Raw genomic sequence first — 27,062 nt, 5'->3', positions numbered from 1 at the left:
AAATACGTTAATAAATGGATCAACAGCGTATGTTCATTTAATATTAAGCAGTTTAATAAAGCGCACACTGACATTTTTAAAGAATTGTTTTGTCGACATATTTTGTTATTTCATTGTAAATGCTGCTTGGTTTTGCTTAACTCTGTACAATTTTGTAAATTCATTACCAATTGCTATGGTGTGACGTTATGGTTCCAAAAGATGTCCTCGAAGAACTCGTAAAGGACTCGAATTTACGAAAAAGCCCTTCTAAAGGATTAAAATTGTTACGTCATTTACTCTTGCTCCCCTCCCACTGATGTGGCAATGAGGAGGAAATGGACCGGTGATAGACCGCTAACCGAGCCTTATGCACATGGAATCATAGAGTTAGGCAGCTCGGAAACACACCTCTCCGGCCAATTGATCCATGCCTGCGCTAGTCCAATTGGCCCACATCTTTCCAAACTTCTCCTATCCACGTTCCTGCCTGAATGTTATTTAAATGTCGTAACTGTACCCGCTTCAACTACTGAAGTTCAATACAAATACCCACCACTCTGTGGAATTTTTTATTATTTGCCAAAGAACCTCATACCCCCTTTTTCTCCCCCTAATTTCTCCCTTAAGTGTGCTCTTGAACCCTCATAGCACAACTCAAGCTGAGCTCGGCTGTCTCTGTTTTATCTTCTTCATCATCATCTTCTTCTTCAACTTTCAAGCCTCTCAGTTGTGCTGAAAATCTTAAACCTGGAAGAGTAACTCTGCTTCTACCCTCCCCACCTCCGGAGATTTTGTTTTTTGAAATTGTTAACGTTGAGATAAGATTCCTCACCTAAATGATGCATAAAATCTTACTTCGTATCTTAACTTCGGCGCAATAATTCCCCCCACCCCAAAAAAAATCCTCTGGAATCGTAGGTTCTAGAACTTCCTTGGGGTAAGTGTTGAACAATGGTTTGTATTTGAAAAGCAGATTGAAACTCATTAACGATCCACCAAAACCTCCACGTGTTGTAAGGGGTAGATTTTCTACCCCTGGAGGTAACCGGAGAAAAATCAAGTCAGTAGTGCCGCAAAGGTCAGCTGGCGTCTTTATTAATGGAGATAGAAAACTTGATACTTTAGCATTCAGTACGCAATTGCAAAGTCTTTAGAAGGCTCCAAAAAAAAAGACCCACCATAAAAGACTATTTCCATAACAAAAACTGCATGACGGCTAGTGAATACAGCATCCCGCTTTTGAAAAGGGCTAGTGAAAATAGCGCCTTTCTTTTATAAACCACCACCCAGTTCACTTACTATGGCACTTAACAAATTTTACGACACATGCCGGTGTTAATAAACCCGATTCTGATTTGGTACACATCGGTTGCCCGTTTTTGTGTGTAAGGAAACGTCAAACCACATGCTACCATCAGGGAGGGGGTACAGAAAGAAGTCAAAAGGCACACACTCAACGATGAGGAACAGTTTCTTCCACTCTGCCATCCGATTTCTGAATGGGCATTGACCCCATGAACATTAACTCGCTATTTTTTTATATTTGCACTACTTATTTAACTATTTATTATATATACTTACTGTAATTCACAGTTGTTTTTTCTCTCTATTGTCATGTATTGCACTGTACTGTTGCCGCAAAGTTAACAAATTTCACGACCTATGTCGGTGACATTAAACCTGATTCTGATGCTGTGATCTGGAGAATTACTGAACTCTGGAGAAGTCTAGGGGAAAATAAAACTTTCTTTTTAACGATGAGATATCAATGTAAAGCTCCGTCTGTCTCTATAGTGAAACGTCCACGATACGACTGTGTAAAAAGTCTGAAGTCGAAACTTTGTTCTGCAAGGCATTGCAATTGTTTTTATTCAATTCATTTGCTGAATTTCCACAAATCGAATTTCACTTTTATACCGCTTCCGACATCTCTAAATACAAATAACTGTACATGAAATCATAAAGCTTTTTCTTATAAATTCCGTTACAGGTTTAATACACATTGTGTATTTAAAAATTGCAATTATTAATCATCACTTAATTGCTAAATTGGGTAGTAATTAACATAAAAGGATTTCTGTGCCCCTTTAACTGTACGAGTTTCCAGTTAACATTGAAAGCTTGGCGAACGATTAACCATCGAATTTCTAACAGTTATGAATTGCTATGTATCTGTGAACGTTTGGAATAAACATATATTCCTGATTCTGATGCTGTGTTGCTATAGCCTTGCTAATCCTAACACCTAATTTTCACGCCTTCGATGTCTTTCTGATTTGGAACTGTACATGACAGTTAAAAAGGCACAGAATAGCGTGTCCCCAGAAAGGGGATGTTAAGCCAAGAGCACACACTCCGAAAATGTGAAGATATTGTATATTACATATTCGAAAAGCAGGGCTTTTTTGTTTACCATGAATAATTTTAACTCAGCGCAAAAATTATAATATTCAATAACAGATCAAACATTTATTAGGAAATCTATGTTCGATAAATAAGCACAGACAATAATTTAAAACATAGCACAAATTGACCAATGTATAGCCAGAGTGGTTATTCTACACAGAAAACATTCTATATCACAGCTTTGATCGTTCAGTTCAATGTAACTTTCGCCCGATGGTTCATTCTGATCAGTTCATGCAGATGAAAGTATAGGTTATGGGTTACGTGGCTCCAGGGGTCGAAATACTCACGTGCACATCGCATGCTGGAAACCTCCCCTTCTGCATGCTGTGCAGGTGGCATTTTGGACTGAAGCATTTCTTATTTTTTTAAAAAAAAAGGAAAATCACCCAAATCACGAGCTACGACCAAGGAGAAACAAGCTTCCAGGGGGGCTTGAATATAGTGCATCGAAACAAATACTGTTAGTAAATCCGTTTTCTTGCATTGTCCGCTCGTGTGATGTGGCCGCTGTAGTGCAAGACTAAATTATGCTTCCGTGCGATCTCCACTTCGGATAAAGAACCTGGCGGCATTGTAAATTAAAAGGGATCTGTTGAGCCAAGTGTTAAAGGTGCAGAGGCGACGCTGCGTGGCCAATATCACAAAAGCATTTGGCATTGACAATTGGTTCTTATGTAATTAAGGGTACCAAGTCCAAGTCAATACATTTTTCAAGAATGAGATAGATTTTTGATTGGTTAAGAGATTTGGAACCAAGGCGAATAAATGGAGTTGAGATATAGATAACTAGGGATCTGTTGAATGTTGGAACAAGTCTGAGTGACCCGTTCTATTCTTGGACAAGAAGAACTGGGAAAACATAACATGTCACATCTGCAAGGTCTGTGAAGTGCATCGAAATATAACAAGACAGGGTCTGTAAGCACTGTCCAGTAAGTATATATTAATATTATATATATCAAGACTAAACATGTGCAGAAATTCAAAGCAAGTAAAAGTGTCCCCTAAAGTTTGACAGAGTTGTGTGATTTAATGTTATTGCAACAGGTCATGATCTGGAAACGTGATTCAGAAAGATGAGGCTGCGCGGGATTCCAGATCACCGCCATTGATCAGAGTTCTTGAAGTTTGAGTCCATTGGTGATCGTTTTGCTCTCTGGTGCCTCTAGTGTTTTCCTCGTCTATTAATGATTTAGAGTTTGACCAACCTCCCTCCCTCCCTCCCTCTCCCTCCCACCTCCTGTTTTCGTGTGGCTGCTGAAGGATGTAATTCAAATCCTGAGTCGACTCCCTGGTTGCTGAATGTTGGAGCGAAGGGTGGGGGGGGGGGGGTGCAGCTGCATTAGGTGAAGCTCATGGAAACCGTGTGTTCGAGTGCTTTACGGCGCAGGGAAGCAATGCTGGTCCCCCGCCACACGTCGCTGTCCGGGGAGCTGCAGAGCTGCGGCGAGCCGCTCGTCACGTTGCCGGGGCCGGCCAGGGAGGCGGGTACCATGCCAGGGAAAGTGGGCTGGTAGAGATGGGACTGTAGGCCGCCGCCGTTCGCGCCTGTGAGGCTATTGGAAAGGCTCATGGAGTTGGACGGGCCGCCAAGGCTGCACTGGGACAGAGATTGAGCCATGGCCTGCTGCCTACCCAGGGCCGGGGGCAATTGCAGCTGCGAGACCCCCATGCCTGCAGTGGCCCAGCGGGTATCATTGGCATGGAAAGAGCAAAGGCTGTCGCCCATGCTGGCGCCTGGGAACTGGGGCAGTCCTGGCGTGGGCACCAATGTGCCGGGGGCGCGGAATACATTAGTAGTCTTCTTTCGCTTCTTCCACTTGGCGCGGCGGTTCTGAAACCAAACCTGAAAGCAGAATAAAGAGGGAATTGCATTCAGGAAGGAAAGAAAACAAAGTCGGCGAGAAACATTAATCCTGTCAACAATCAGACCTAAGTGGGTACAAAACGAGCCTGCAACTGTCAGCAACAAACAAGATGCTGAAGAACTCGGCCGACATGCAACTGAGTTCCTCCGATATTGTGTGTGTGTTAACGAGGAATTCAGCGGATCAGGCACAGCAGCTGTGGACACACCAGATGAAGGGTCTCCACTCGAAACGACCCTCCCTCCGCAGACGCTGCCTGATTCTTTACATTCCTCCAGCATTTTGTTTGTTGCTACGGGATTCAGCAATTATATCTGCACCTTCCAGGCCCAGGTAGAAATCGGAACTGACCTGTGCGGTCTTACAGTGTCCCCATTCTTTGTTTCAGTGGAGACGGTGTGGCTGAGATTCTTGTTAGGGGGTGGATCACTAATGTCCCAGATAACATACCTGCTGCTGGCAGGCAGCTACCGCGCCCCCTCCCCAAACCATGCAAGCACTGACCTGCTTACCTAATGAACTTCGTGATAGTGAGTATGGGATGAGCAGCCAGAGAAAGTGGTTGAGGCAGATGCAATGACAACATTTAAGAGACATTTGGACTGGTACGTGGGGAGGGACAGTTTACATGGATATCGGGCAAGTGCGGGCACATGGGACCAACTTCGATGGGCATCTTGGTGGGGATAGAGGAATTGTCTCCATGCTCCATGACGCCCAGGGAAACCACGTGGAGAGCGCTGATCCATTGTCCCAGTGTCCCGAAAGTGGAATTTGGCCGAGAGTTGGAGATTCTTCTAACAGAGGATCACAAGGAAGGCAGAATGGTTGGGCGTGGATGCGTGTCTATTCCTGAAAGAGGAATTCCACTCGCCGGAAGGCCTGTAAGACGCCCAATTGCAAATGCAGGCCAAACTACAAAATGGTTTAAGAGGTTAGGGCATGTTCCGTCTCCAGAACGAAAACTTGTATCTCTTTTTTAAATACTTGTGGGCGTGGGGGGGGGGAGTGGGAGGAACTTCCTTGTGTCACCCTGGTGTCAATTTCGGAGGGAGGGAATCAACTGCGAACAAAAGTAGTGCAGTTTGATTCGTGAGGAATGTTTCAGGTGCAACTGGGAGAATAGTTGTAAAAGAATATAGACACAATTAGGCCTTCAAACACTTGAAATAAAGGGAATTCATTGAACCAAATGGGAAAAAACGTTGTAGTGGAGGTGGAGAAGTAACTCGTCAGTTTATCGCAGAAGCGTTGAAGAGCACGTATAAATACAAAGAGCAGGTTGAAGTAAATGAAGAGCCCTTCATCGCCTATTATGGACCCTTTTAGAAGTTTCACAAGTTGCCTTATAATTAATTGATTTTTCGTTAGTAAATCGAGTTCCACTTCAGTGCACGTAGATATAAAATTAGCCCGATATCATATACATTAATAATTTTGAAAGATTTTGCATTAGAATTGTGTGATTCTATACTGTGATTGCCACCCGGAAAGAGCCAACAGGCACGTAATAGACATATGAGATGTTTCACTTATCTTGAAATCATTCACTGTTTTGGAGTGTATCTTCGCGTTTGAGGCAATATACAAGGAAACTGCAATATTCTTAGATGTGAACTTATTGTAATATATACAGGGAAATGTACGGAAATAGAGGGCGATTAGAAGTGTACTTTTGTGGGGAAAGGCGTCTTAAATCATCACGTGTTACCCTTTAGGAAACCCTCCGTTTGTTGAAGAGACCCATAGCTTTGTGATTAAAATATTAGCTGTATTGACCAATCTAGATTTAGAAAGCAAGAGTTCTTTCATCTAACAAAAGATGCAAAGAGGGCAAGGGAAAAAAACTGCTATTTACACAAGGCTAATTCGAGATCATTTTGCAACAGCTGTGAAATAGATTGGACCAAAGATATAAATAATGATAATCATGATGTAAATGATGTTGAGGGAAAGGGCGACATTCTTTAACCAAAATTAAAGGTCGAAATAGAATTCAGAGCGAAAAAAAACGTCACTGCTCTGGGAAATAACAACACACAGATTAAAATAGCATTTTAGATATATAAAAAAATAAGTCGATACAGATCGAGAAGCCACCATGGTGACTGAATGTAATAAGTTTCTTTGCTGCCTATCATTTCATTTTACAAGATAAAAGCAATATTATAAGTATATTTTTTTTTTCATTTTATTCTTCCTTTATATATTTATGATCAGGCAAATCCATGGTTATAAAAGACGTGAAGTCGTTTTTAGAAAATATAGCATTTGGAATGTTAAATTTTGCAGGAAACTGTGGGTTTATGAAGATCTCATTGTAATATTTGCGATGATTAATGCGGAGATTTTGTGTGAAATCTCCAGCTCTCGATGTGCTCAGGGCAGAGATTCATTCTGGCCAGCCAGCCGTGAAATCCCAGCGAAATTCATTACACTTTAATAGTGTTAGAGAAAATGCAATTTCTCATTCCATTAGAAAAGTAGAAAATACTTCCAACTTGTCGCCTATTAAGATGTGGCAGGTGACGGAGCATTGCATATCTACAATACAGAACGCCAGGTTATAGCGAGAATTAAAACACATAATTAGGGAGAAAAGATGAGATCTCAAGGATCACTGCAGCGGTTATTTCACTGATATGGGTTTTATGTAAATAAAGTATTGGAAGCTAATTAATACATGCTGGAAACTAATGATTATGCTGATTATATTGTATTTTATTGCATGATTTGCATTATTTTCACATTGTCATTTAATAAACTATTTCAGACTACAGATGATTCACAAGCGGGCTACCTATAATTGTTCAACTGAAATATTTCAATTGAATAAATAAATTTCAGTATTAGTGAGGCAGGAATGTAAAATTAGAATAAGCCTTTCTCCTAATGTTAAAAATAAAGTGGAGTTAAGCAGTGTGTTTTCGTGTATGTTTGTATCGCGAAAGAGAAAGAGAGGGAGGTTGGGGAAGCATCTCGCTTTTGTTCAGCGGGTCCCTGGAACGAAAAGTGATTTATGTTGTAATGTGTTGTCTGTGGAAATTGAATAAGCTTTAGATAATATCTCCTTTTGTGTGAGATGACAGGAAACAACTGCAAGACAAACGTTAAGAAATGGTGAAGGAAAACAACAGTAATGCGGTAGGATGAGCTGAAAAAAAATCTTCCATATAAAATAGGAATTGTAAAACCGTGCACGCCATTCCTAACAAATAAATTGCCCGGTATTGAGAAAATTAATCTCAGCAAGACACAAAATAACAAAATAACTTTCAACAGAATCGATTACAAAAATATATTCATATTTTATGTAAATTAAATCAAGATATATTTTTCTAAATAAATTGATAATTAGGGATTACATAAATTAGAAAATTATAATCTTCAGAAATCTCGCAGTAAACATTAACTAAGATTATTGTGATCGCTGACTGACATCCATTTGCCTAATGTATAAGTCTGATTACAAATTCGGTGGCAATCACACATTTTTTAAAATCTTACGACAAATTCTTATAATTAAATTTAAACTGAGCACCGAACATTGAATAATGAAATTCCCGCCATCCTGATTTTGTCTGCAAGGTTTGTGGTAAGATCTCATTGATCTTATTTTGAACAGTTGCCTAATTTGTTACTGGAAACTTTCAGTTGTGAACGCGTGAGAGTCTTCCGTGCAATTTACGACTATTCTGCATTATTTTAAAACTCGTTTTTCCAACGACAATATATCGAAGTTATCAAAAATAATCAGTCCCTCCAGACCCAATACATCTAGGCCAATACATCTGAACGTCTTACATCAAAATTTGCACCATTCCACGTTTCTCTTGTTGTGCTATTTAACTTAATTCAAATCTTCAAATTTGTATTTCAGTGCAATCATAAATGAAATTTAGAAACAAACTGTTCATGATGTGCTGACCTCGTTCCATCTACGTTGTTCGAAATGTTGATTATTTTCATTTCTAACTATGCTTCTAAATCTATTGATTATTAAGGTCTCTTTGGACTGTACGCTAGTAAACAGTCGGAATTAAAAATGTGGGAATTCTGCTCCGATTTAATGTCCAATATCCTTTCCACTAAATGAAAGTCTCTCGAACTTCAACGTGTTGTTTAACATGCGCCGTTACTTTCCAGGTGCTTTCTCTATGCAAACGTTTAAAATGCAATTCTTTACTCTTTCCATTATCTGCTTTATCATCAGATTAGAATTGCTATCATGTTAAATCATTGGGCAGCCGTTGTAATGGCCAATGTCAGCAGTAATTACAGATAGCCGCTTCGGGTGATTTACTGATTATACCGTTCGTCAAAACCCGGAAACCTCACAAATCTCTACGTCTTTAAGAAAAGAGTTTTCCTTCTGCAGTCAGTGTTCGCAGCCGCACAGAGATGAGTTTCATTGGCCTGGGTTACTTTGGGAGGCGCAGAGCTTTGAGAGATCTGTAATTCTTAACATCACGGTCATAAATCTTAAAATGAAATTAGGTGCCTGCTGTATAATCTCCTTCAACTTCTAAAAATGCTGAATTCCAGTTATGAACTGGAATGGTGCCTGCATCTTGTATCATAAATATCTGGCAATTTAATCAGAACTTTCCAATACGATGAATAATTGCCGTTTTCATGTTTCTAAAATATGCATTCATATGCGAGAATTTGAATGAGAATTTTATTTTACACCAGCTGTTAGTTTTGCTTTCTTTTTTAATTCCAGGTTTACGTAAAACTTTACCTTCTAATCCTTCGTTTGAATATTAATCAAGCTTTGAAAATAATTCAAATTCTATGCCCGATAATGATATTATATAGGAAATATATAGTATAACCGTTCACAGAGGCAAACTACCAAAGACCGAAGTTAAAAAATGCAAAACTCTCCGATTTGTTCATTCTTTAAACATTATTCGTGGTTTAAGTAGACTCTAAAATATATGTACAGTAACACCGAGATACTGAAGATCCACCATACATTTCACAGTTCAATATATACACATATTGAGAGCACATTAAACTGTTGTCGTGCTGGATGGGATTATTGAGGATGCCGTGTCTAACTGTTAACTGAATGAAAGATTCCCCAAAATCTGATGCTGTGTTTGTTCAGACACCAGGTGCTTTTTAACTTCTGTCTTTCAAAAGCCAGTCTTCATCCTGACTTGATGACGGGCTGTTAATAACCCGAAACCTTGTCATATTCTCCTGTCATCTCTTCTGTTCTACGTTTTCAAAATTGTTTGGTCGCTTCTTATTTTACTCGGTTTATCAGCCGCTTTGGTGTTCAGCTACAACACACGCATTCTGCCTTCAAATCCTTAACTGTCCCGTTAGCTAATTATCTTGAGTAATACTAAGCATTTCGGAAAATCTCGATATTTCTTAACTCAAAGTAAAATTAACAAACGAGGGTTTAATGTGCTCACTTACTAGAGACTCTAATGAAAGCTAAATAAAGCCTAACACAATAGAATTTCTTTTAGTTCAAATAGTGGGAAAAGTGCAGCCCTAAACATACCGTAGTCACCCTGTTTGCTGACTTGCATACACAATTTGAGACGAACAAAACAATAGTTTTGAAGTCATCGCTGTTGACTTTCCAAAAAAAATTAGAGATACTAGAAAACTCGTTGAAGATTCTCTTCAAGAATAACGTTAAAGGAATCGCGCCCTATACATAATAATTGTTCCCTGTTTGAAAATGAGTTAATTCCTCAGTACCCCATCAGCCTACAAAAGGTCGCTTGCCTTTCTCGCTTCGTTTCTTACCTGGACCCTGGACTCAGTGAGGCCGATTCGCAGAGCCAGTTCCTCTCTCATGAAGATGTCCGGATAGTGGGTTTTAGCGAAGCTGCGCTCCAGTTCGTTGAGTTGAGCAGGGGTGAAGCGGGTCCGGTGCCTCTTCTGTTTCTGTTGGCTCTGTTGTTGCTGCTGTTGCTGCTGCTGCTGTTGCTGCTTGTCCGTGTCTTTGCCGCTGGCCGAGCCGCCGCCACCGCCGCCACCGCCGCCACCTCCTCCCGGGTTCGATCCCGCCGATGCGATGCTATCCCCCGGAAGGAGGGTCGCACCTTCCACCGTGTCTGACCCCGGTGGGCAATCGCCTGGGTGGCCCGACTCAGCGCCTCCGGGTCCCATCCGACACTTGACCGCCTCCCGGTGCCCGAGTAATTCAGCCGCGGCATCCTTCATCCCTAGTAAACAAAGCAAAGCAAAGCAAACAGAAATCAGATAGTGATTAAAAAAGAAACAACATAGAAAAAAAACTTTCTATCAGTTGCTAATATCGGTGATAGATTTCACTAACTCAAACAGTAAGTGCTAGATTGTTAGATTGAATCTAAATCAAATTATTGCAGTAATTTGAAACTAAAATAATTAATTTTAGATAGAATTAACTAATTTTCGTTGCATTAAAGCGAAATAACGAGGAGTCTGTGAATGAAAGCTGCTATCTAACAGCCCCCGGTGACATCTTCTTGGAGAGATTTTTTGAGGGGAGCGGAGTTTAGCTCGAACACTCACCCAGGCGAGCGTCCAGGAGGTCGGCGTGTGAGAGCATGGCGCACCGCTCCAGGGTGAGATTCCCCCTAAAAACCGGAGAGGTTTTTTAAAAAATACAAAAAAAAACTACAAATTTCTGTTTGTTGTAAAAGGGGGTCTCTTGCATTATAATCTCCTTTAGAGGGACGGGGTGGTGCTTAACAGTTGAATGAGCCCATGAGCAGCTCCAAATCAGGGCCAATCAAAACTCAACGCTGCAAATGTCAGCGCAAAGTGAGACTCCATTACGCATGCCTCAAGGCAGCTCTCCCCAACCACTCAGAAGCCACACAGAACATTTACAATTCTATTTCTGCTTTCTAAATCTGATTTATTAGCTTTCAACGTCAAATATTATGCCTTTAAATGACCTGTTCTAATTTGGATAATAGATACAAACCAAGCATAATAAAGCCAATATTACAGGAATTATATTTATCCAACTATACCTTATCTGCTCACTTCTCTTCCCCGTCCCTTAATGTGATCTATTATGATTCGGGGTTAAATATTGATGTTTTCGCAATTTTATTGTAGATTGTACAATAAGATCGTACAATAAAGTCTGAGATTTTCCCCACAATGTTGAAACTATATTTTTATAAGACAGTCTGCTGGTGGAATCCAACTTCTTCAAGTTAGATGTGTCAACAGAAGGTTCCAATGTTCTATATTTCATTTGGAACAGGAGTCCAATTCCAGATATACTATAACATTTTATGTATATCTATACAGTTGTCACAACATATTAACTATGAGTACTCTTCACAAATATTCGACCCTCTAAATATTTTTGAAAACTTAGGCGCGATGTATAAATTCAGCCTCAGGTGCTGGATGAGAAATCGGGAAGTTATCAATAATACAGATTTTAACAACTTTTTAAACGCATGAACAGTTTACGGAACTGTAAAAACACGTGAAGTCATCCGTTTCTAATATTCTGATTTCAAAATCAGCCAACAACAAAGTTTCTGTTAGTAATATATTTCAAACCAGAGTAATTTTCAAGATCATTAGGCATTTATCTAATTAGTGCCAAATCTATAAGCTTTTATTACGATTATTAAAATAAAATCATTATAGATGTGTACTAATTTACTACTGGTTTAGACTTGGCTGTCAACCGAAAGAATCTCCTGTTGTGAATGATATCAGTGGAAGCAGTGAGCGGATTACGGTACAGATGTAATGGATGTAGGAACCAGTCGTTTCAAATGGTATTCGTATTAGAGATTGTATCTCCTTCTAAGGTTTTTAACTTAACACAAGAAGAAAATGGGCAATAAGGCACAATTGGGACTGATACACTTCATTGATACAATTCATCTCGATTGTGATTGATTTTAAAAGCAAAATAGATACAATTAAGAGTATTTATTAAGTGGCAATAAAAGTACAAAACGGGTGTTCTGTAAAGTCGGTTAATATAAGGCACAAAGGACTAATTTGGAGCAAGTTAATAACCCCCACACAACAATTGAAAAGCCTTTAAATCAGATGCAAGAGAGATATTTTAAAAAGCTCTTTACACGCTGAGCAGACAAAGGAGGCGGCGAGGCGCAGATTGTGTATTTTTGTCCCTTTCTCTTCACCTTGGCTAGATTTATTCAATCTGCTTTTAAGCACGTCAGTCTTCAGAATGAATGTATTGCCGCTGGGATCCACAGCAGCGTTTTAATCCTGATCTCGGCCAGGCCTCCGAGCTTCTTATTCCGTGGCTGCAGAGCTGATGTGGTACCTGCTATAATGTGAGTACTCTCGGGGTGAACTCAAATCTCTCCTTGTGCATGTGTGCGTCAATATCATAGGAAAGCGAAGGTGAACTGGAAGCTGGGAAAGAAGAGAGTTTTGTTAATCAAAACATTGTAATCAGAAGGCACAAAAACACAAACAATCAAAAAATCGCGAACTTCGGTTATAGAAATTCGACAGCTGCATCTTCATACAAGGGAAAGTCTCAGGTGCTGGGCAGACCCGGTTGAACGTTTCCATTTAGTTGTATCTTTAAAAGCGGTTTTGTTAAAGTGATTGTTAATGGAACAGAATATTGGAACATGTATTTTAATTTTGTAAAATAATCCCGATTATTATGTTTGTTTACTGTTCACCGACTCCGTTTAAATTGAGATAGTATATGAGCATTAAAATGTATTGACTTAACGCTACAGCTAAGTATGTGTTTTGTGTTATAGAGAGATCATTGGTTTTATTATTCGCTGTTTACTGCGGACTGGGTAATGGCAGCCAAGTGATTGATAACCTGCTGCGTTTATGACTTATACTGCCGTGGGTTTTTAGATCGGAACAAACGCACCGATATTCGTAAAGGTTTGTATACTTCCTACATGATCTAACGGGAAAGAAAAAGGCGGGGTGGGATGGGGGAGAATTTTCATAAATACGCACCGAATGGACAGCGCAAGGCGTAGGAATAAAATGAAAAGTAATTAACGATGCCCAACAAAAAGTTTAAGTAAATAACCGAAACGCGAGTTTCTCTGTAAGCCTCTGCCTGTATGGTCTCTCTGCTCACAAAAGTATCTGTCATCTTAAGAATGAGGAAGAATGGAATAGATTCGTTTTTTAATATCCATTTCACTTATAACATGTTATGCTAGGGCTTACTTTATCTGCACTGACAACGCAGATAAACAGAAGAACAGAAATTATTTTCAAAATTCTAAATTGCATGATTATTTGCACCTTCTCGGTGTAACTGACGAGAAAGAACGGCAGCTAAGATATGCAGACGGCTGCGACTGTCAGTGGAAGTTTCTGCGTAGATACTGAGCTATGGATAACAACCAAAAAAAGACACAGACAAAATGAACACCTTACCGCTTTGCCCCATTTTGCGAATATTTGCTCAGGGTAGATATTTCCATGATCATCGTCAAAGAATGGCCAGTAATTTTGACACTGTAGCATGTCCTGCAGAAAAAAAAATTGTTCTGACGCAGCAAAAAATAGTACAAAAATGTGTTCAGAATGGGATTCAAAACAATCGGTGAAAAGACAGGCTTTGTTTATGGGATGGATCAGTACATTTTAAATAGGTTTCAGATTGTTGCTCACACCAAAAGGAGCAGTGAAGTAGCTGCCTGAAAACATTGGTTGCTCGTAATATAATTTATTTATTGAGTTTGTCTCTTACAGAACAAAAAGATTCAATTTTATACCAACACAACGCAGCGAGGAACTAAAGACCCAAGAGGAGCGCTGGCCATTAACTCGCGTCGTTTATTTTATTAAAAGAAACGGAAAACTACACATTTTGATTTTTTTTAAGTTATATTTAATCGTGACAAGATAACTTATTAAATACATTTAAAAGATCTAACTTTAAAGTACTCCAATAATTTGGGATAATTTTGTATCAACACTGACAGAAATAAAAAAAAAATTCATAAATTCCACCCAACTAAATACTTGCTCATATGAAATCTGCATAGGAATAGCACATATAATTAACTGGGCAAAATAAACTTTGAATAAAATTAAATATGTGCAAGTTGCAAATATGGACAACATAACCAGGAAACTAGTTTGTAATGTTATTGTAATATTAAAATGTAATATCAAAAATCATGTAAATAATACTAGTGTAAATAAATCGAAAATCTGAGTTATATATATATATAATTATTCATCTATTATATGCATATATTCTCCGAGTCAATAAAAGTATTAACCATGTCTTACTGACAAACATCCTGCAAATAATTCGCACTTATAAACGGATTATAAACTATTGTAGGAGTTCCAGAAATCGTCCATGCATCCAGTTAGCTATTTAGCTATTTCTTCATCTTTGGCTATTCGCCTGGTTTGATTCCGTTGTTTTTTTTTAATGCTTATTCCGACCCCTGGCGTTTGAAATGAAGAGTCCACTGCAATAATTAACGATCGCACATTTTTTTATTTTCTTGCCTGATGAGAAGAATCAATTTTAATTCGCTGGTAAATTAGAGCAATGCTTTTCTGTGTCATTCAGTTATATAAAACAAGCCAGTGATTGGGAGCTTTTATTTGTTTTATGCAAAACCAGGAAAATAAACAACCGCAAAGAGGCAAGTTAAAAACGGTAAAAAATTGTATTTTTAATATTAAAATCTTTAATTGGGCAAAACTTAAAAAGTGTCGGCTACGTCCTCTTTCCTTCCATTTGTTTCTTAATAAGATACTGATAATAACAACACATCAATCTTTTCCCCAAATAAATAAAAATAGACAAACAAACAAATTCGCCTCGAACAAGTTAATGCGGTGTATCTGAGTGGAAAGTAGATATTTTCACGCACTCTGGAGATGAGGATAGACTTTTAATAATATCACAAGAAAACAAATGTAATTCCAGCAATTCTCAGCTCGGTTAGTTAGTATTCTAACACTGTGCTCAGCTCTGCTTTTTAAAACCCAGTTAGTTCCAGAATATGACTGTCATTCAATCAGGGACCTTTCGATCCGCGTGCGTTTATTATTTGGCTATTCCAGAGGTAATATGGGTTATTTTACAAGGATGATTTTTGTTGACTTTTTCCCAACCGAGCTAATTCGGGCGTCTATATTCACTCAATTAGAGAATTCTAAAGAGAAAATCGATCTTCCATCTACAGAAATGCCAGGTTAACAAATTAGATTCTTGTTTCGTGCAGGTGATTTTGTGAGAGCGCAGACAGTTCATGAATTAGAAGTAATAAGTTGTTTGTGTCGATGTTTTTTTTCTTGCCGAGACTAAGAGAATGGAGCGGAGCTGCGAGGGACTTGCTTTACCCGATCACACACTCCAAGCCACTGCTCTGCCCCACATCCCACCGTCGCTAAATCTTCGCAGCCGCAAACCTGCCTTCAATTAAGGGGCGCTCTGCCCCTGAACGTGTGCTCTATTAAATCGTGATTCAGCCAAAAGAAATATAATTATGGCACCAAATAAAATAATCAGCATTGAAGAGCGATTTCGTTAATGAGATGGAGCGGCTGCATGTCACGGAGTACGGGGGTCTCATTAAACGCTGGTAATGAGGCTGGGTTTGTGGATGAGGCAGAACAGGAATGGTTTTTTATAATCTGCCTTTTAATCCAACGTTTAGTGGGAGAGAAAGATCCGGGCGATCGAAAATTAGCAACACTTTAACTTTAAAAAATTACACTGAAATTGATGTACATTCTTTTAAAGAAAAACTTATTACATTTTCCAAATTGGGAAATTCGTATGCCTGGAGGATTAATTTTTCTCCCGCCACCAGCCAGTATGTGCAGGTCTTGGTTAGCCTGTCCAATCGCTGGAGCTCCTGCATTGAATTTTGCTGTTCTGCACATTTTCGCCTTCAAGGTTTGCGCTACTATTGATTTGCTTGGACTGACCTAATTTGCTTGCATTTGTCCAAGTGACCCACCTCCTGGCTCTGGCCCAAGTATTAGGTTTGATTTTGACCGCGTTAACACATCCATCCTTGGTCGGAATTTATAGTCATCAATACTGTACTGTACTGTATACGGCTCTGCAGCCTCCCAATTAATGTAACATCTTTCTACCCTGTTGCTCGGGCTAGTGCCTCACCCCTAGCGTATTTGTGTTTCCGTCCAGAGAACCGAGCACAAAATCCAATCCTGCTCCAGTGTCGTACTGAAGTGGTACTGCATTATCAAAGGTTAATTCGAGTCCTTTGTTCGGTATTACTAAGAACATAATCAGGCGGCTGTTTAGTGGGAGCTTACTTCGGGTATAATAGCTGACTTTCCTGGCACTTCAAAACTAGTATAAGGTTTTGAATTAAATGATATTTTTTTTTAACCATTCAGAGGCACGGGTCAGGCCCATCTTAAAATCTGTTATATCCCGAGTTATCTTTTGGAATCAGTTGGGACACCAAGCTCTATGGCGACAATATGCTACAGATGGGCAAAGCGCAAACTTCAGGAAAAAAATTACTTTATATAAAACCAGTTTGAGTTTTTAGCAGCCCAGAAGTGGCAGTTGTTTGAGGGCATGGAGGGATTTCAACACAGAAATGTATAATATTTATAATCCAGGCGTTCCAGGACCTGGAGCTGAAGTTAATCCTGATCCTGGGAGTGACTGGAGAACGGAATTTACTGCGAGTTAGTTCAGAAGGAACTCTAAACTGCAAAAGCCCAATGGCATGCCCATGAGGCATTGTTCTCCAAAGCCTACTTTCATGACTTACTTTTACTGGACTTGCTCATTGAATGTCGTCAGTGACAATTTTCATCAATGTTGATTGAGTTCTGTCAATTAAGCAGCCCACTGTGCTCTGAAGGGACTTCTGAAAATCGACGTTCCAAAACGGTCTCTCTCAATGATTTCCTCCCTCTGCGATTGTGTGGGATTAACAAGGAAATCGTGATCACAGTAACACATACATGGGCGTTAATGCACACTAGCGTTAAAGTAAAGCAATAAAAGAAAATATATAGATAGTCCCAGGAATCATGTTCAATCTCGAGAAGACAATGTAGGCAGATACCTGTTGAAAAATATAGTTATCAGCATACCTCAATTCAGTTAAAAAAACGAAATGCCTGTAGCTTCCATTCAACTTTGTAAAACGAGCTTGGTCAGATATTCATAGTTATGCAAGTAGCTCTTAGGGGGTACCTTAACTTAGTCTTTCCTGTTTTCTTCTGAGAGCACAGTTTCATAACACACACACCAGCCAAGAATAATTCGGCTTTAATGCCTGAATTTCTATTCAGTTGCTGGTACTGCACGTTTCTTCTCTTACAGCAGTCAAAATTGTTAATTTTCAAAAATGTTAAGGAAGAATCTGCCCACTTCAAATATTTCAAAATTAAGAGAAACTACTTTTACAAAGAGTGCATGAATCCTGTGGTTTTCCGCCAATGGCACGGACTGTCACCAGGATTAGAGTGAAGTTTAAAACACTTGGGACACACCTTAAATTTACCGTGGTATTTCCATCAGTGTGTTTCAACACAATTATATTATACAGACCCCCTCAACATTAGGAAGAAAGTTCCAAAATAGTTTAGCCTTCAAGTAGTTTACATTAAGAACAAAAGCCTTAAAATATGAATCTAATTACAATAAATGAGTTCTACAGCAAACTACATTCTTGGAATAAGGCTCGTTTAATTTATGTCATCCTTACACAAATGCCTTTGCATACAGTGAAAAGTATTTGTTTCTTGTATTTTTTAAACAATATATTCTAAGAAAATCAATAAAAAATATTTCAATGTTAACAAAAAAAACATTAAATACAGATAGGGTGGCACCAGAGATCAATGGCCATCCTTTAATGGTCAAATATGAAATAAGATGGACATGAGCATTGCTTTCCAATGTGTTTCATATGACATATGTAAGATAATGTTGGACCTCTTCTCATTAACTATGCAGAATCAAACTCTTGAAAATAACCACAGAAAATGAATTTGCAGCCTGAGTTGAGTGATGCAGATGGTAAAAATAGAAATCTGAAATTAGCTGACCTTTCCACCATAGAGAAGAGAAATACGATGTGTAATATAGCTCATATAAGGAGTATGCTTTGCTATGATGTACCACTATCTCACAAGTGAGTTGAAGTTAACTCCACTGAAATACATGGAGACTTATTTAAATTGTTCCTTGCATTTTATCTACAAACTTGTTTGGTACTATAATTATCAATTACAAAATGTTTAAAAAGTATAATATAAAGTTTAATACCTCAGTACACTGGATGCTTAAAATTTCAACAGATTGGGTAGTCTTCCTATTCTACATTCAGCAATTTTGTCAGATTACAATATTTACCAGGTAGTTAAGCCCACTGCCGGTCTACCAGTGAGACACAAAATTAGTCTAAATGATTTTAAACAGGAGTAATAGAACAGAAAATCTCTCAAACCTCATTACAAATCAAACTTTAGTTTGATCAGAATCAGAATTAGGCTTAATATCAATGACAATGGTCATGAAATTTGTTGTTTTGCAGCAGCAGCACATTGCGATACATAATAACAAAATTATAATGCAAAGAAAGACCAAAATAAGTTGCTGGCCATCATCTTATGACATATCAATATTGGTATAACACCACACAAAACCAACTGGTCAATACTATGCTGTTAGTACTGCTGCAACAAGTTTAAAGTACCATGTGCCACCATGATGACACTTATTTTTAATCCTATAAAAAGGCTGGTGAAAAGATTCATAAGATTCAATGCAAGTCACCAAGCAGTTTTCAGTATTTGAATTTATGTCATAGCCAGTATTACACAACCAAGCAGCAGGAGACGAGGCTAGATAAAGTTACACTCTTCAAGTTGAGATCAGATTAATGGTTCACAGGGTGCATTCATCCCACTAAGTGGGTTTGATGGCAAAACAATTAAATCACTTGAAACAAACAAAGCTGCCTCTGGTCTTAGGTAAGTTAATTTTTTTTTAAGATAAAATTTGTATATTTCACCAATACATCTTTGACCAATGATACAGCATTTGCTGAAATGCAACCATTAAGTTGCTGGATCTCCATCTATATTCACTTTATCCCATAAGCAGAATGAAAAGTATCCCTTAGCAAAAAGGCATTTACATGTCAGATGCACACATAAATAAGACAACTCATTGTCAGCATGTACATTTATTTAATGTTTCATTATTTCACCATGATGTGGCACAAACTTGGTCTCATGTACAATGATTACACAGGATTGATGCATATAACCCAAGCTTAATAATAACAGGATCACAATGTCTAAAGCAAAAATAAAGAGGGAAATGGAATGGACATTGTAAGTATTAAAAACAAAAGAGATTATCATTGTTAAATAGGTTCTATGCTTCTAATTTAATTGATCCTATTGTGGCCTGGGCTTCCTTGTATTCCTCAGTTTCTTCCAAATCTTTCTCGCTTTCCTAAACAGGAAGGATATAAAATGCAGAATATTTTAATTTTCCACAAATGTACATGTATTTTGTAAACATCTATAATACTCCAGCTAACAAATTACTGTAAACACTCACAAAACATTCATAACTACAACAGGACACTACACCATATTGTACAAGACTAGTACATCTGCTTCTGTCTCTGCACACTTGAGGTGCTCTAACTTGGGATTCTACAATAATAGCTCCGGTGTGATTAGCAGCAAAGATGGTCAAAGTCAAGCTTATTGTCACATTGAACATTGCTATTGATGAGGATAGAAATGATTAATATTAATCACTACAAAGGGTTTTGCAAATGTTTGAATGAAATGTGCACCTTTCTTTGAATGGGGATTAATTGCTGTTGAATATAGCCTTAGTGAATTGCTGTGACTATTGACGAATTACCAATAAAGAGAACAAAGTTCTAACAAAAATCAAAATGATACGCTATTAGATTCCAACTGAAATCCAAAAAAAGTTAAAGAGCAAATTCTCAGCCAATTGAAGTCCAAGTTTCAGAAGTAACAGAAAGGTATAGAAAGTCCTGTTCATACGGAAAGGAACTTATTTATAGACTAATACATTTATTGTTTTTTTTTCAAAAACTGAAATTAGAATGCAAATTAATTAGGGAAAAAAAAACAGAAGAATGGAAGCTCAGCAAGTTTAATGACCACATAACTGGTCCACCAGATCAGGAATGAAAACAAAAATTCTTCAAACTTGTGTTAAGTTAGCTAATTTTAACCAGAGCTAAAAATGACAATAGAACTCCTGGATTAAAATTGTATCAGTGAACCAAAGCATCTCCTTGATATTTGTGGTGGACCAATTAGAATCAGATGAAAACACTAATTAGTTTGTGGTGGGCTTCAACATTGAAATTAGAAATGAATAGCAAAGAGTCTAACCTTTCCCTGATTATCAAATTAAATTCTAAACACACTTTAGTGCCTCAAATAGTTACAAACAATTGAGAGCTCTGTAGCGGTTGGAATTGGTGGAATCTCCACTGGAGGATTTCACAACACTGCAGAACATAAAACTTTTGGGTAATTACAAGATCACTTTGAGTCAATGAAACACATGTTCTGCTTAATGCCAATTTAAAATTGTGCCTTTGCTGCACTTTCATCTTTATCCCAACCTCAGATAATCATCTTCAATCAGCAAACTACAACAAATGGTCCCAGTTCCTTTAGGACAGACTGGAGAATGTCATTTAATGCTTTCTGTTCAGCATAATTAAATAACAAAACTAATGTAGTTTGTTCAAATTGTGGACATTCAGAGAATAAGACAAATCCCTTTTAACATTTTTAGTAAAAAAGATTAATATCAGTATACACTATTTAAACTAAATTTATCTGTTTTAAAATTTGCTTATTATCAAGTTTGAAGAACACCATTACACAAAAACTGGACTTCAAAAGCAACTATTTTCTTCGCTTCCACCAAAGCAAGTGTTTAATAAAATACATTACAGATTAACAAGTGACTGTTCATGTTCAAAAATTGCCAATTCTGATAACAAGCAAGGGTGACTCTTAAGATATCACTATGGCTAATTTAGACAGTTTACAGCTAATTTTACATAAAAATGCAAATGAATAAATACACTGAAATGGTTGTAGTCAAATTTCTTTAAAATATGTTTGTGATAACCTAATTATTCTAGGGAACAAGAATATTTAGAAACAGCTGGCATCATCCATTTTCACTAATCCTGTATTTATTATAGATTCAGAGCTTTTATCCAACCAAGCATACTTTAATAGACTAAACTCCCCTAACATTTACACCTCCATTAAAACTATACTTCACAAAATATCTAAATATCTACTTATTTTATAAAAGTACTTTAACTGCAATTTTCCAAAATTAATATAAATTGCATTGCCTCATGCTTGCCAAGACGAATCTACTGGTTATTTTTTGTTTAACATGTACATTCCCTGAACAATTTGAATAATGAAATGCATTTTATTGCAACTTTATTCTTGAACATCTGTGACAAATTCATTAAATGTTAAAAGATAACTAGATAATGCAAATGAAGCCCCACAACCATAATTAAGCTGTATATGAACATCGTACATTTTTATTTAGTCGAGTAAAGCAAAAACTAACAGTTATTTGTTTAAGAATCAACTAGCGTAGTTCTTCATTTTCAAAAATAGTACAAAAAGAAAATCAGCTTTATGGCACATCTAGTTCATATATTTGAACCAAGCCATAAAATAGTAAACTCTGGCTTGAAGTTGAGCTCGTAGCAAACAAAACAATATATTATTGTAGGAACTCTGCTAATCTTTCCAATCTAGTGATGTAATATATTCATTGTTCAATGCATATACCAGAAAAAAAAATGAAGCTATGCTTATTGAACTGGCCAAAATAAAATAAAGCACTCTTACCAGAAGTTGTGTAAGGTCGCCATAGGCAGTTGCCAATCGCCGTTGACAGTCTGGAATCATCATACGTGATTCTTGCAAAATTTCCATCTAAAAATAAAAGTATAGAAAAATGAGACTGAAACCAATAAAACCAATAAGATATTATACTTGATGTTTTGAGCTGAACTTTGCAATATTATATCTAAATTCACCAAGATGTCACCATCTTATAAAATCTCACCTATACATTACTTTCAGAAATCTTGCCAATAATTTGACTTCTACTATATTTTTATGACATGGAAAGACAATTATACCATTGAATAAGTTCAATAAATTTATGATAATGAATAATTGTGTTTTTTTCTAATTTGTATTTAAAATAATTCAGGTATAAAGTATGCTTTGTTCCTATTTTTAAACAAATGGTTCTATTGTTGACATAAAAAGCTTTCATCTCTGAAGTAATAAAGAAATGCTGTGTTCAAGTAATATCACACAGATAATTACTGCATGAAAAAAGTTATTGAGTTATTGATCGTACTATGTGTTCACTGCAGGAGGTTTAGGCTGTGAAAGACAAAGGTCTACAGGAGCTCAGACAGGGCAGCAGAGACCAGCAGGTCCATCTTCATGCTCTTTATCATACATAAGTTATTTCATAAAATGCACATTAAATTTTATCTAAACTATTATCATTTTGATGTCATTGGAATGAATTGAAGTAACAAATGCAGCCTTGCCATTATAACGAGCACTCAACTAAATTGTGCAGCATTAGAAATAGTACAAAGGCTTTAGTTTTGAAGCTTCAGAGATGTAAAAAGGAGTCCATTCTCCATGTTTAAAGCTTAGGTGTATTGCACCACTTCCTAATTCTGCTTAGTCCTTAAGACTAACCATGTAGTTTACTTACTTTATTGAGAACAAGCAAAAGCTTTAGTGGTGTAATTGGTGAAAAAGCTCACTGTTTGTCCATAAATAAGATCCGATAATGAAACCAAAACTATGCACTGCTGTATTTTTAATTATATTGAGAAAATGGAATTCTAAAATTGTAAATACATGAACAGAATACGTGATATATAGACCATCCTCAACATAGCTTGACTAACATTTTATTATGAAGAATATTGAAAATTTTACAGTTTCTATTAGTGCTCAATTAACATTTTGTCTTTTTAGTTGAAGCTATAAGTTAGCTCAACAGTGGTTAACCAATGAAATACCAAACTATAATACACAAAAAGCAAAAAAGTTTCAGGATCTGAGGAACTTTCTTTTGCTGTGATTTTTTTTTCCTTTTTTGCCTGAAAGCAACAAATTTCACAACATACGCCAATGATAGTAAACTTGATTCTGATACTGCACATATTTGCAAGAAACGGAAAATAAAGGAGAATGCTGGGAAAGCCCAGCAGATCCAGCAGCAATTGAACAGACATAAAAACTGAGGCCTGTTCTGATATAACTCAGTTCTTTTCACTCCACGGATGCTATATGATCTGTTGAAATTTTTCTCAGAATCCTCCTTTACAGGCAGCCCCTCCCTGCACTTCTGCAGTCAAGTAATAGAAATTTCAGCCTTACAGAATCCACAACTCTCTACTAAAAATCTTAGGATATGGAACAAAAATTGGCTGTTATGAAATCTGTGCGAGAAAAGTAAGTAAAGATTTTTCCACGTCCTGCTTCTTATTCATATGCATTTGATGTGGCTTCACTTTATGGAATATCACAATGCAAACCATTAATGTACTGTGGCGAGCATTCTAACTAGCTGCATCACCATCTGGAATGGTGGGGTGGGGAGGCGGTACTGCACAGAATCAAATAAGCTGCAGAAAGCTGTGAGCTCAGTCAGCCCTATCATGGGCACAGCTTCCCCAGTCTCCATGACATCTTCAAGGAGCGATGTTTGAAAAATGCTGCACTCGTCATTAAGGACCCCCATTACCCAGGACATGCCCTCTTCTCAATGCTACCATAAGGGAGAAGGTGCAGGGGCATGAAGGCACACACTCAATGACTCAGGAAGAGCTTCCTTCCCTCTGCCATCAAATTTCTGAATAGACATTGAACCCATGAACACTACCTCACCACTTTCTTCCCCACTTTTTGCACTACTTACTTAACACACACACACACTCTTTATACAGTAATTTAGTTTTTATGTATTGCAATGAACTGCTACTGCATAACAACAAATTGCAGGACATATGCCAGTGATATTAAACCTGATTCTGATTATTTAAAAGCACGACCACTCCTCCCCAGCCTCACTACTGTAATGTGGGATTTCTTGTATTTCAGATTTCCAACAACTATTATATTCTGCATCTTTTTTGCAGAATGACATTTTTGAATCTTCTTTCCCCTTTCCCACCTCTTCCAGAGATTAGCTGGAAGACCTTCAGCACCTCCATTCCCACTTCCCTGTAATTTAAATCAAGCTTGATTTCTAATTTATTGTACTTATTATAGAAATTCATTACCCAAAATGTTAACAAAGTTTTTATCTTCTCAGTTACTGCCTGAGCTGCTATATCCTGTATTTTACCTTTTGATGCCTCCATCACTCCTTAAAAGACAAGAATTATGCATGATACTTAGTCTCAGCAAGACTCTATCCATTTATAGTACAGTTGATCATTCATTCACCTCTTCCAGCATTCTATAACTAGGATCTAGCCAAGCAGTATTCTGCATTCCATAACAAAAAAAACAGAAATGTTATATTAGTCAAGTTATCTATTAGAAAAGTACAATTCTATTAAAAATGAGATTCTGTACTTTAAATTTTGGCCCTTATTATTTTAATGAAAACCACTAATATAGACAGTTTTTGTGAAGCTAAATATAGAAACAGAAAAATCAGAATGAACTATTTGAATAGAGATACAAAGGGCTGCAGATGTTGGACTTGAACAAAAACAAACTCAGTGGAACTCAGTGGATTGAGCAAAGCAGGGTGCCAACCCCAAATTGTTTCCAAAGATGCTGATTGACCTCATGAGTTCCTCCAAAGTTTAGTTTTTTGGGGGGGCTATTTGATGTAGCACTGCATCTGCAGCAATTCCTTTTTTCCCCCCTATTATTCTGAAGGTTCCCTTCTCCATATCTTGACATTGCATCAACTGTCTTCATCTATGGATAATATACATATGTACACTCATGATTCCTAATTTTTTCTCTCAAACTATCACTAGCTCTGTGAAATATTATTCTTGAAAGAACACATAGCTCTCTACACCCACAAATGTGTGGCTAAGCACAGTTCAAACACTATCTATAAATTTGCTGATGACTCAACTATTGCTGGTAGCATTTCAGATGGTGACAAGGAGGCATATAGAAATCAGCTGGTTGAGTGGTGTCACAACAACAATGTTTCACTCAATGTCAGTAGGCCACTAAGGAACTGATTGTGGACTTCAGGAAGAGGAATTTGAGGGAACATACACTAGTTCTCAGAGGTATCAGCAGTGGAAAGGGTGAGCAATGTCAAGTTTCTGTGTGTCAACATCTCTGATGACCTATGCTAGGTCCAAAATATTGATGTAATTACAAACAACGCACGAAAGTGGCAATATTTAATTAAGAGATTGAGGAGGCTTGGTATGCCTCCAAACACCCTCGCAAATTTCTACTGATGTACCATGGAGAGCATTCTAACTGGTTGCATTACTGTCTGGTATAGAGGGACCACTGCACAGGATTGGAAAAAGCAGCAGAAAGTCAGCCAACTCCATCATGGGCACTTGCCTCTCCAGCATCAAGGACATCTTCAAAAGGCAATGACTCAAAAAGATGGCATCCATCATTAAGGACCCCCCACCACCCAGGTCATGCCTTCTTCTCATTAATAACATAAGAGGCACAGGAGCCTGAAGACACACACCCAACATTTCAGGAATAGTTTCTTCTCCTCCGCTATCAGATCTATGAATGGACATGAACACTACCTCACTATTATTTCCTTTTTTTCATTACTTATTTTTAAAAATATATATTTCTTATAGTTTTTTGTTTATAGTTCACGGTTTAGTTTTTAAAAATTATATATTGCAATCTACTGCTGCTGCAAAACATCAAATTTCATGACATATGCCAATGATATAAAACCTCATTCTGAGCTTCCTCAGCTGAGATGATCACAACCATCATTTTTAGTGCACATCATAAACTGCTCATCAGCTGCAAATTCAAGGTGTCCAAAGGTAACCTTTCAATGCCATCCTCCCCATCTAAGAATGGCTATTTCTACCCTTTAACATTATCTGCTTCTACCTCAAACTACTTGGTGTTACAATCACTCAATTATTCCAACACTATGCTTGCCAGCCTCCCATTTCCCCAAGCTACAAAGCTAATTCAAAACTGTACTGTGCATATTTCATCATTTATTCATTCAATTATATGCACTCGAACATTTTCTCTCAGCATATTAAATATAATTTTCATACCTTGGTTATTGTCTCTTTTGCCAATTTATTGAGAAATATATATTAAGGGATAGGACCTACATGAAAGCAGACAGGATTGGTTTAAATTAGCATCATGGTCAGCACATACAGGCGGGCTGAAGGTCCTGTTCCTATACTAGACTTCTATGTACAATCTCATTCATAGAGCCTCAGGATCTGGTCTCTTGTGCACTATTCCTTCCTGTGCCTCATCATTAACAATACCATTCATTGATCCAGATTATACTTTGAACTTTCTACCTATCCTCTTATCTACCTCGCACTCCTTTCTTCTTTCTTTTTCAATCTTTTTATTGATTTTCATATATACACAAAAAAAACATAACATAATAATGAGTAAATTGCACTCCTTTCTTAAAGCCTTCTTTAAAAACTACATCTGACCAAATTTCTGTTCACTTACTCTAACTTTTGATTATTTTATAAAGTATGATTGTCAAAGCAGAGCCAAATTTTTTAT

General features: G+C 37.5%; 2 protein-coding genes across 2 annotated transcripts in view; both read right to left on the bottom strand.

Annotated features, from left to right (window-relative positions):
* Positions 1-3,733: 3,733 nt before the first annotated feature.
* otpa (orthopedia homeobox a) lies at positions 3,734-12,455 on the bottom strand. The gene is made up of 4 exons (XM_059973828.1): positions 12,401-12,455; positions 10,788-10,852; positions 10,035-10,456; positions 3,734-4,237 (listed from the first exon to the last, which is right to left on the bottom strand). Exons 2-4 carry the CDS (start codon positions 10,822-10,824, stop codon positions 3,734-3,736), a joined length of 963 nt encoding a protein of 320 aa, XP_059829811.1. The 5' UTR covers positions 10,825-10,852; positions 12,401-12,455.
* Positions 12,456-17,898: 5,443 nt separating this feature from the next.
* tbca (tubulin cofactor a) overlaps positions 17,899-27,062 on the bottom strand; it is an 81,790-nt gene continuing 72,626 nt past the window's right edge. Inside the window, exons 3-4 of the mRNA XM_059974484.1 lie at positions 22,137-22,223; positions 17,899-19,701 (exon numbers count right to left, since the gene is read on the bottom strand). Of these exons, the coding sequence (XP_059830467.1) occupies positions 19,621-19,701; positions 22,137-22,223 (168 nt within the window). The 3' untranslated portion in view covers positions 17,899-19,620. The remainder of the gene's footprint in view (positions 19,702-22,136; positions 22,224-27,062) is intronic.

This window comes from Hypanus sabinus, chromosome 7 (genome assembly GCF_030144855.1).
Source record: "Hypanus sabinus isolate sHypSab1 chromosome 7, sHypSab1.hap1, whole genome shotgun sequence".
Classification (NCBI taxonomy): Eukaryota; Metazoa; Chordata; class Chondrichthyes; order Myliobatiformes; family Dasyatidae; genus Hypanus; species Hypanus sabinus.
This window is presented reverse-complemented; position numbering and strand designations above follow the sequence as displayed.